An 11,532-nucleotide genomic window follows, 5' to 3' on the forward strand; every position below is an offset into this window, starting at 1 on the left:
GTGGCAAAATAGTTCAGGAACGCACATTCAGCGATGATCCGCTGACAGTGGTGGTTGGATGGTTAATATAGTACACCCAGAGAAAAATCATGGTATATTTATATATAATATTTTCACTTTGAATTAAATATTTTCGGTACCAATTTAGATCCGAGCGGAGTTGTGTTGATGTCAAAGTGAGTTAAACTTTAATTTTTATTCTTAAGTATGGAGAAATTTAGTTTTAAATTAAATATGTTTTTATTACATTATAATGCTTTTAGTTTATTTTAAGTAAGTTTATTATTATTTTACATTCAAATATTTTATGGTTTAATTTTATTATGGGTTTTTTCTCTTTTTTCGATGGTACAACTACATCTCTATATCCATTGACAGACACAAAGTCTAAGGGCACAAAACAGCATTGCTCTTCATCAACTATAGTACCAGATCGCCTACCTCAACCACAGAAAACGTGTGCAACCCATGACGACTCGAAACCCCCCGATCCGCGACTTTAAGTGCCGATGGCGATTTGCAATTACGCTGATTTACCCACTTGACAATCCGCGTCGAGTGTGCGCGCCACGCTCTCGCAATCGCCGTTTGCAATAATTAGCAAATAAATACAGAAAAGTTTAATTAAAAGCAAAAAAAAAACTCTTAATGATTCCCAATAAAATCGAGTGATCAAATGACCAAATGGAAGCATCACGGGTCTTAAAAATCAGTTAGCTGCCGCCATTCAAGGGGTAAACTACTTGGAAATATCAACAAGTGAACTTCCCCAAAAGCCAATTGAAACCGATTTCAACAGAAAATAAATATCTTTAAAGTTATTTGTGATTGCAAGCTGTTTTTCCGTGGAAATAAAAATAATTTCTGTTTAAATTAAGAGGAACTTTATGAAAACAAACAACTCGAAACAGTGTCAAGTGAAAAGTGAAGGTGCTGCTAAATAGTAAAAAAAATTAGTGAAACTATAGGAAAAATATATAAATAAATAAAAAACGTACTATCAACCCAATCATCCTATTTTATAAAAAGTAAATACAAACATTAAACTTTTGAGCAACACAATAAATTAAATTTAAATGCCTTTGCAGTGACATGTTTTTAATAGAATAATATTAGCCTACAATTTGTGCAACAAAAACGCTCTAAACTAAAACGTAAAGTGGCAAAAATAATTTGCTGCTAAGCAAAAAAAGTGACATAACTACTAATTACTTTAATTGCACACACAAGTTTGCTTGACTTCGCTTTTGCTTTACTATAATATAATTTCCGCAATTATCGTTTTCAACTCGAAACTGAATTAGTGAAATTCCATTTTGCTCTTGTCAATCGGCTGGACAGTATAGTAATGTGGCAACCATTTAACAAGACAAGCTAGGCGCTCTTAATGGGCCACGCCCACTTGTGGGAAGGCAGGGGACGGGTGTTCAATCAACTTCGATGAGCAACAGTTTGCTGCAATTTAAGTTACACTTTGCCACCTGTCCGTCGACTTCTTGTTCGAATGCCTGTGCCTCCAACCCCCAAAGAAGGATACTGCGACCAGAAACCAAACCAAAGCCGAAGGATACTCGGCCATTCGTCCTGCCGACGACTTCTTAGCGCCCGCCTGCGCAGCGAACGTATAAAAGGACGACTCCGGCCGCAGGATTCATCAGTTTCATCAGCCCAAAGGAGCGGCGCGCGTCTCTCAAATTGGACGCATGGAAGTCCCACAAATTTGAAATTTGTGCAGTGCCTTGGACAATAATCAAAGTGCTTAATTTAAAGTATGTGTGGCAAAATAAAAAGTTAAATTTTTGCCGTTTGTGCTGAGAAACGCAGTTCTTCAAGTTTAATCCAAAAATAGTAAGTCGAACAAAAATATTTTAAATAAACGAAAACAGATTTTTATATTTATGATATTTAGATTAAAATACAAAAAACTGTGTATATTAATAAAACAGTCTATTTAAAATTATAGACAAATGTTTAGATTTTGAAATGTTTAAAAATTTGTTTTCCCAATTAAAAAATTTCTTTCTAGACAAGTAATTTTGTTTCTTGGGCAAAGCGTGTTAGGCCAATTGTTATTAACTTTTAAAATATATCAACGTTTTTAAACAATATTATCTATTCATTCCAAACGAAAAATAACGTTTAGGTTAAAAAGGGGTGAATGTATTTTTTTATAAATGTCTTAATTTTTGTTTTATTAATTTCTTTTTTAATACTTGCTAAATATCTTTTGCGAAGCATCTGGTGCAAATTCTTCATATCTCTAAGTGCCTTTTGATTGTTTTGAATTCGGTTGTCCTGGCCTGTATTTTTAGCACTTATCAAACGCTTCTGTGGCCCGTCGGCACATGTGAATAACTTTCTTTATCTTTGGCTTCGCGTGTGGGCCACAATTAAATGGCAATTAAAAACTCACACAAACGCCCCTTCCTTTGTATGAAGCCCCTGCGGACGCTGATCAAGGCTGCAATTGTTTTCATTGTGAATTCGTTTAGCTAAGTGAGATTCATTACGCATACGCCACGGTGGCCAATTTAAAATTTAACGCTGCAATTCAAGGAGAAACCTTTAAAGTAGTTAAGGGAAAACAGTCGCCCGGAAATGACAATATTTCACGACATTGACATTGAGAGGATTTTTGCTGGCCATTAGTGGTGCAGTTTAAAGGACACCACGGCTGTTTGAAATTCACAATTCACCAGAGTCTGTAGTCAGGGGCATTAAAAATTGTACATTTCACTATTTTATTGAACATCTCCTGTACGGTATGCAAATCTCAGTGCATTTCAATGTTTCCCCTGGGGGGAGAAATTCGAAATCGCTTGCCAATAAATGACCATCATTAGCCATGCCCCATTTAATGCGATTGTTTAACTTTCGTTTCGTTTCACTTACTGGCCAGTCGATACAGCGAGTTCAGCATGTGAGAAGAGTAGTGGGGAAAATGCAATTTTCACGACCACAGCGATAAACGGGCCGGAAAAGCGGAGGGATTGTAGATTGCCGTGAAGAGCCGCAAATAGAGCGCAAATTTCGCTTTTTCTGGCCCCCGGACTTCAGTTCAGAGTTCGGCTGGCTAAGCTAGTGCCGCGATCGGCGTACACTGCCACGCCTCCAGGCAAGCGCCCCCCTCACGGCAACATGGATCGCAGCGGGAGCACCGATTTCGGAGGAGCCGCTGCCACGACGGGCCGCTCGAATCCCGCCCCCTGGAGCAACGACAAGGAGTCGCCGAACAAGGACGAGGACGACTCCAACGAGGACGACGGCGACCACGCAACGCCCGCCAAGGTCACCGATCCGCTGGCCCCCAAGTTGGCCAACAACGAAGTGAGTTCTCCAGGCTGACAAAATGTTACAATATATCTCCATGATTTAAAAATTAATATTCTTTGATATTTATGATTCTAATAAATTGTTATTGCCTAATCCTTTACTTTTCCTGCAAGTATAAAAAAAATTTATTAAAAAAAAATTATTTTAAATTTGGAAAACAAAAGCTGAAAAAATGACTTTAACTTCGGTTTCATTGGTAGTCGATTTAGGTAATGTCTTCTTAAAGACTCAAATTTAAGGCAATTATTCCTAGTGTTAAGGAAATTTTTCGTAAAATCAAGAAATTAAGTAAGTGAATGAATATACAATTTTTGGCACAAAATCAACAATTGGATTGACAATGGTTTTAACTAAGCAACGAAGTTTTTAACAAACACTTAAGTAATATCTACCATCAATGAAAATAAGTATATTGTTAGGATTTACTTTATTGTAGAAAAGGTTTCCCTTATAATATTATGATAAAGATTTTTATAAAATATTTGTATTATTTGTAGTATTTGTAATGCTTTATTTTTATTTTACAGTTCTTTTGTAAATTGTTTTTTGTTTAGGGTTAAATAACAATATTCCTCACCTCATTTTAGCGCATGTTGGTGGTGTCCGTGACGGAGAGAACTCGAGAGACGTGGGGCCAAAAGGCGGAGTTCCTGCTGGCCGTGATTGGCTTTGCCGTTGACCTGGGAAACGTGTGGCGATTTCCGTACATTTGCTACCAGAATGGCGGCGGTGCCTTCCTGGTTCCCTACTGCCTGTTCCTCATCTTCGGCGGTCTGCCTTTGTTTTACATGGAACTGGCTTTGGGTCAGTTCCATCGATGCGGCTGCCTCAGCATTTGGAAGCGCATCTGTCCGGCCCTAAAAGGTGAGTGTAAAAACAGATATTCCTTCCTTCTTTTGAAAAAGTTATAAAAAAACATCTATGTCAGCCCTAAAAAATGACAAACAAATAAATATGAGAGTGCCTGGGGCTTACGTATATAATGCAAGATTAAATGGCAATTTAAATGAATTACAAATATTGAGTTTTAGTCGCAGAAAGTAAAAAAATGTGATTGCATATTGAAATCTATAAAAAAATGTTCAATATTTGCGCAGAGGACCTTTCGCCTCGAGCGCTAGCATTTTGTAATGAGAAATTAAGTATACGCAGCGTGGCTCGGCGAAATTCATATAAGACACAAAACTCGTGTGTTGTTGATGTCTGATATTTTACGCTCGGCCGAGCATTATTGTCTCAGCCAGATTCCAAGGTTCCAAAGGCCACCACCCGCACTTGTTGGCCGCACAAAGGACCAAAGTTTCCTGTTTTCAGCTTTTTTTTTTTTTTTTTTTTTTTGGGCTCGGAGGGGGAACAGTGAGGAAACCATTGTGTGTGTGTGTGCCGGCGACATTATCAAGCAGTGAATTGGATAAGAGTCACCAGAGCTTGTTGCAACAATTAACGACTTATTCAAGCGGAACGCACAAAGCCCAAATCAGGACCTCCATCCGGGCTGAAGGCCCTAATTAAATTGTCCTCAAATTGATTTACAGCAGCGATGAAAAGCCAGCCACTGGAGGGGAAGTCCTCTATTCAAAGTTTTGCATATCGAGTTGATAATTCCATTAAGTGGCAAACAAAACGTATGGGCCATGGGCTGCCCCACTGGATTTGCTCACTTGCTGCTCGCTTTAAGTCCGCTCGAAACTTTTGCCAAGTCACTTTTTGTCTAGGCCAAATCCCACTCCAGCTCGTCGCTCGTCGTAAAAAGTCCAAGAGCAAACACCACTTTGTGGCAGTCATCATTTGCTCAACAAGTGTTTGCTTTGGCAAACCTTTTGCCGAGCGACTGGAAATGAATGAAAAGCAGCCGGAAAGCCAAGCGAGTGGAAAACTCAAAGGAGGCTAAATCACGTGACGTGTCTTATTGGCCTCATAAGTAAGCGGACGGAAAGAACGGAGGGTGGTTTGTACAAAAGATGAAACCTGCAAATTGTCACGCGGGAATAGAGCAGAATACTCCGTCGATTGCTTTTCCGATTCTCCTCTGGCCGTTTTCAATCAGATATATTGGTTTTCCCAGGCCAAGTTAGGATGGCTTTTAAGTGCTACCTGTTGATTTGCATATCTTGCAGTCTTGTTAAGCGAGTAATTAGGGAGATTAATGGAGATAATAGGGTTTCTCAAAGAGTAGACACATCTAAACTGATAATATTGGATTAAGTTCATGGTCAAAAATAATAAAGAACTTATAATTACAATAATTAAATAAATATAATAATGCAAGTTCTACAACAGTATTTCATTTTATAAAGAATTAAAAAAATAAGAAGTTCCAAAATTAATTGAATAACTAATACAATAAAAACTGTTTAGCATTAAATAGTTAAATTTACTTAACGAATCTTAGGTTTATATTTTTCAAACTTTGACCAGTTTTCTGATTAAAGTTAGTATTTATTTTTCAACTTTAACCTGTAAACCCGCACATTTCTAGGTGTTGGCTATGCGATCTGCCTGATCGATATATATATGGGCATGTACTATAACACCATTATTGGATGGGCCGTGTACTATCTCTTCGCCTCGTTCACGTCCAAGTTGCCGTGGACTTCCTGCGACAATCCATGGAACACGGAGAACTGTATGCAGGTGACCAGTGAGAATTTCACGGAATTTGCCACCTCACCAGCCAAGGAGTTCTTCGAGTGGGTATCCCACAAGCATCCTTAAATCCTAATCCTTAAGCGACTGTTTTGCAGGCGAAGAGTACTGGAGAGTTACAAGGGCAATGGACTGGACTTCATGGGTCCGGTGAAGCCAACGCTGGCACTTTGCGTTTTCGGGGTCTTTGTTCTGGTGTACTTCTCACTCTGGAAGGGAGTGCGAAGTGCCGGAAAAGTGGTGTGGGTCACAGCCCTGGCTCCATATGTGGTGCTTATCATTCTGCTGGTCAGGGGAGTTTCTCTGCCCGGCGCAGATGAGGGCATCAAGTATTACTTAACACCAGAGTGGCACAAGCTGAAGAACTCCAAGGTTTGGATTGACGCCGCTTCGCAGATATTCTTCTCTCTGGGTCCCGGATTTGGCACCCTGCTGGCCCTGTCCAGCTACAACAAGTTCAACAACAATTGCTATCGGGATGCCCTCATCACAAGTAGCATCAACTGCCTGACCAGTTTTTTGGCCGGCTTTGTCATCTTCTCCGTGTTGGGGTAAGTTTTTAAAGTTTAAGTTGCGGAATATTTATTGTCCTTAGTGGCAAACTCAGTTACTAAGTTTTTAGATTATTAATAGTAATAGGTGTTAGGAATTACCTAGAAAATAATACCTAAAATAAACAGAAAATTGAGATTGCTACAGAAATTACTGGGCTTTGAATTTATTTATTAAGTATGCTACAATAAATGTTAAGTCCGAAAGTCCAATCAAAGGACAACTTTTTTTTTTTTTTTTTTTTTTTTTTTATTGATTTTAAAACCTTTGTGATTTCTGGGGCAACCATTGAATAAATTAACTACTGAAATATGAAATAGTATTGGTAAGTTAAAGATAATATTTATAATACTGTCACGCCATAATGAATTATTTTAAATTTAAAGTAAATTTTGTAAGTTTTTAATTTACAGATAAACCAATTAACAGAAAATTGGAATTACTGCAGAACTCATTTATGAAGGTGTCTAAAAGTATGCTACAATATATTTAAAGTCTGAAAGTCCAATGGATTCCCTTCAATAGACTACGATGTATTTTCGTTGCCTACTTTTAGGCACCTTTATAAGTGATTTATTACTGAGTTATGAAATAGTATTGGTTAGTTAACGACATTTCTTTTTTTACAGGTACATGGCTTACGTGCAAAAGACCTCCATCGACAAAGTGGGCTTAGAGGGACCCGGACTGGTGTTCATCGTCTATCCAGAGGCCATAGCCACGATGAGCGGATCGGTGTTTTGGAGCATCATCTTCTTTCTGATGCTGATCACCCTGGGACTGGACAGCACCTTTGGCGGACTGGAGGCGATGATAACGGCCCTGTGCGACGAATATCCGCGAGTGATTGGCCGGCGAAGGGAGCTGTTCGTCCTGCTGCTCCTGGCCTTCATCTTCCTGTGCGCCCTGCCCACAATGACCTACGTGAGTACGCCTTGATTCGGTTAATTAACTCCCAAGCACCAATGATACATATGCATGCATGTCCAAGTGGCCCATTTAACGCACCATCTAGCTGATAGCAACCCCTGTTTAAATATGCCAGCTAGAAGTCGATGGATTGCCGTGTTAAGTGCTTTCTATCGTTCGCCAGTTAAGCTCCACACACACACACACACACTCACTCCCTTTTCGCTCTCCTGCATTTTTATCACCTGTCAAGAGCGGTGGGCTTGTTTGCCTTCAACCTGGTCAAACAACCACCAACGATGAGCCAGTTGGTCCTGCACCGCAGCACCAAAGTTCTTACTCCCGCCACTTTATCTGATTACATTTGAAATTGTAATTTGCTGCCTTCTTTATTTCTGCCTGTCCTGGTCACTTGGTTACTCGGCCACTTGGAGTGACCAGTATCGGTCAAGGGATCAAGCTATTCAATAACTCAGCCCACAGCCATTTATCAGTGCCAGTTGAGAGGGAACCTGTTGATGGGAGATACGGTCTTGGTCTATTATGATGAGAATGTACTTAAAAAAGACCGGAAAAACTTACAAATTAGCATTAAATAAATACAGAAACTAAATACAATATAAAAATTCCATATCCTTTCAGGGCGGTGTGGTGCTGGTCAACTTCCTGAATGTCTACGGACCTGGATTGGCCATACTTTTTGTGGTCTTTGTGGAGGCAGCCGGAGTGTTTTGGTTTTACGGCGTGGATCGCTTCAGCGCGGATGTGGAACAGATGCTGGGCAGCAAGCCAGGTTTATTCTGGCGGATCTGCTGGACATACATTAGTCCCGTATTCCTGCTGGTGAGACATAAATAAAGCATTAAAAATATATTTAAATAACAAATTGTGAAACACTTGCAGACCATCTTCATATTCTCCATAATGGGCTACAAGGAGATGCTGGGCGAGGAGTACTACTATCCGGACTGGAGCTATAAGGTGGGCTGGGCCGTCACCTGCTCCTCGGTGCTGTGCATTCCCTTGTACATCGTCTACAAGTTCTGCTTCGCGGCGAAGGGCGGATGCCGCCAGAGGCTGCAGGAGTCCTTCCAGCCAGAGGAGTCCTGCGGATCGGTGGTGCCCGGCCAGCAAGGCACCTCGGTGTGACATGACCACGCCCAGGTCCGTCTCAACATCCGCACCAGCTGCACCAGCATCAAGATCTACAACTTCAACTGCAGCAGCAACAGCAACAGCAACTGCAACAGCTTGTCACCAACAACCTCAGGGGCCGAAGGAAGGAGCTGCCATGCGGCCTTCCACTCAAACAATCTCATCTGCAACCACACCTGCCCGCCGGAGGATCAGAATCGTAGCCGTAATCAGCAACAGTATCAACAGCAACAGCATCGGATCAGCAGCGATATCATTAGTGCTAGTCTTAGGCAGTCGCATAGCCATAGTTTAAGCCTCTGCTCGGTGCAGAGCAATCCCATGATCAACTCGAGGATCCCACTTGCTGCCGAGGACAATAACTGCTCGCTGAGGTTGAACAGCTGCCAGCCGCTCAAGTTCCCGCTGGCCAGCGAGTGGCTGGTCTAAGGGGAAGCCTCTGTCTCTATCCCTATGCCACGGGGAGTCCTGCAAAGCAGCCATTTTGCAGGATTCCCCAATATATATGTCATTACCGAAGAGGGAGGAACGAGGAACTCAACGTTTAATCTAGTTTGTTGGCTAAGTATTCTAGTTGTGTCCAGCCATCGATGGTGTTAATATAAACAAAAACCCTAGCCTTAGTTCGTAAGCGTTAACTAGCTTAGCTGTAAGTCAAGTGAAATTTGGTAAAATGCTTTCTAAGTAATAACTGCTCTAAGATAGAGAACGCCCTGTACAATGCATTACTCACACGTTTTTTCCGCGTTGGAGGGGCAATCGTAACACAGCCATTTACATTGCCTTTCCAAGGTGTTTGATGATTTCATTTGTTTTAAATATAATTTCGGTTTTACGAAATAAGAAAACAGAAGCAACAAAGTATTTCTTTTGAGTGGAACAAGGCAACCAGCTGCTCTAATAGTCCTTCAAGCAAACAAGCGGAGTATTTAAATTATTTAATTTTTAATTACATAAACTTGCCGTTAGTTAGTTACGCGTAGCTGGCGAAATAATAAAGAGGGAGCTTGATTTCATGGGGACAATGAACGATGAATGGTGGCAATGTTGGTTTGTCTGAGGCCGTTGCACACCCACGCCGGTGTTTCCAGTTCCTGGACGCCACAAGAAGCAGCAGCAGTAGCAGCTAGTCCTGCGGGCCCTGCTTCTTTCGCTTGCGACGGGGCTTGCGCTTCTTCTTTCGCTCCTATTTGCGCGACCCCTTGCCGCCTTCGTCCTTGCCCTTGTCGGCCTTCTCCTCCGCCTTCTTGCCGTCCTTGTCCTTGGTCTCCTTGTTGTCCTTGTCCTTGCTCTCCTTGTTCTTCTCCTTGGCCTCCTTGCTGTCGCTCTTGCCCTCCTCGGCGTCGCGGTTCGCCAGCTTGTTGTTGATCAGGTTGTGCAGGGCAATGATCGAGCGCACCATGGAGGCCAGGTAGACGACCAGCATCTGGTCGTTGGTCTTAACGTACATGGTGCCTGTGAACTGGTCGTTGGTGATGTCGGGCAGCAGGTTGAATATGTCCTGCAGCTGGTAGACGATCTGGTGGTTGATGGGCATCTTACTGTCACCCACGCGCTGCAGATACTGCTTGATGTCGCGCAGCTGGGCATTCAGGCCCTTCAGTCCCATCAGCTGGTTGGTGATCTTCTGCGACAGGCTGCCCACGGTGGTGTCCTTGATGTCGCGCAGCAGATGCTCCACGCCAACTTCCTCCGCCTCTTCGGCGCCAATCTCGCTGGGCACATGCTCAAAGGTTTTGCTGGTGGGCGAGCCGTCGTCGTGGACCTCCTCCACGGATATGTACGCCTCTGTGGGCAGGCCCAGATCCTTGGGCTTGGCATCGATGATGACCAGCACGGAGTTTGGACAATAGCGGCGCACCAGCTCGTTGATGGCTATGTCGTTCTGGTGGAGCTTGGGTCCTGTGTGGTACCAGCCCACCACTCGTTCCCGGGCGTTCACCTTCTTGAACATGCCGTACATGTTCTCCAGGTAATCGTGATCCAGGAACCACACCGACTTGTCCTTGTCGTCTTCGTCAAAGGGCACTGCAAATGGAAATGTGTAATTTTGAGCTGTATTTCCAGATGTTCTGCTTGGAGTACTAACCCGCAAAGCTGTTGGACACATCGAGCACTCCCTTGGAGCGCCAGCAGCCCAAGAGAACACCCACAACGCGCTTCTGGTTGCCAATCTTTCCCATCCGATTGAAGTGATCCACCACGGACAGCAGAACCAGTGGATGCACTATCACTTTGTTTACGCTCACCTCCAGCGACGGCATGTTTGTGCTTTTTATGGGTTTTCGGTTTGGGGGTTTCTGAGACGTATGCACCGCTTGCTAGGTGCCAGGCTGCTTTGTTTTTTGTGGGGTTCGGCTTACTGCGACTCCTATATTTCGCGAAATTACCTGCAATTTGCGGCAAAAAATTCAGAGCAAAATGACAAGCAGAAACGGTTTGCGGTGTGGCAGCCGTTTGTTTTCGTTTATATGCCACAATGCCACGCTCAAGGTGGATGTCTGCCACGGCGACAACTGGTCACACTCTGTGGTACGCGGGAAACAGCATTTATTCTTATTTCCCCAATTTTTTACATCCCATACGGATGCCAAAATGCATAATTCTATTTTAGGGAGTCAATTAAAGGCCAACTTAAGTAGAGTTCCTAATTTAATCTTCAAAAATCCTCTAAAAGTGTGTAATAGGAGTCTTGAAACCATGCAGGGCTGCCAGATTTTTGCACTAAATTTCACTATTTCCGTTAATTTTTGTTTATATTTCGCCCTGAATCATGTTAAACAGATTTTAGGACCTGTCTTATATTCTTATAAGGAACTATCTAGACAAAGAATTAAAAGTGCTTTAATATCAAAGATTTATACAAATTGTTAAGATATATACATATTTATACTTGTAAACTACATAAAAGGAATGTGTCCAATGGCTGCAATAGGA

General features: G+C 42.2%; 2 protein-coding genes across 2 annotated transcripts; one reads left to right on the forward strand and one right to left on the reverse strand.

Annotated features, from left to right (window-relative positions):
• Window positions 1–775: 775 nt before the first annotated feature.
• LOC108144770 (sodium-dependent serotonin transporter) lies at window positions 776–8,871 on the forward strand. Its single transcript, XM_017269880.2, has 8 exons — window positions 776–1,848; window positions 2,900–3,327; window positions 3,921–4,197; window positions 5,813–6,023; window positions 6,078–6,530; window positions 7,161–7,455; window positions 8,083–8,283; window positions 8,344–8,871. Exons 2-8 carry the CDS (start codon window positions 3,139–3,141, stop codon window positions 8,587–8,589), a joined length of 1,872 nt encoding a protein of 623 aa, XP_017125369.1. The 5' UTR covers window positions 776–1,848; window positions 2,900–3,138; the 3' UTR covers window positions 8,590–8,871.
• Window positions 8,872–9,523: 652 nt separating this feature from the next.
• Window positions 9,524–11,038, reverse strand: LOC108144891 (26S proteasome non-ATPase regulatory subunit 7). Its single transcript, XM_017270052.2, has 2 exons — window positions 10,685–11,038; window positions 9,524–10,623 (listed from the first exon to the last, which is right to left on the reverse strand). Exons 1-2 carry the CDS (start codon window positions 10,857–10,859, stop codon window positions 9,782–9,784), a joined length of 1,017 nt encoding a protein of 338 aa, XP_017125541.1. The 5' UTR covers window positions 10,860–11,038; the 3' UTR covers window positions 9,524–9,781.
• Between the last annotated feature and the right edge of the window lie 494 nt (window positions 11,039–11,532).

This window comes from Drosophila elegans, unplaced genomic scaffold, assembly GCF_018152505.1.
Source record: "Drosophila elegans isolate 14027-0461.03 unplaced genomic scaffold, ASM1815250v1 contig_183, whole genome shotgun sequence".
Classification (NCBI taxonomy): domain Eukaryota; kingdom Metazoa; phylum Arthropoda; class Insecta; order Diptera; family Drosophilidae; genus Drosophila; species Drosophila elegans.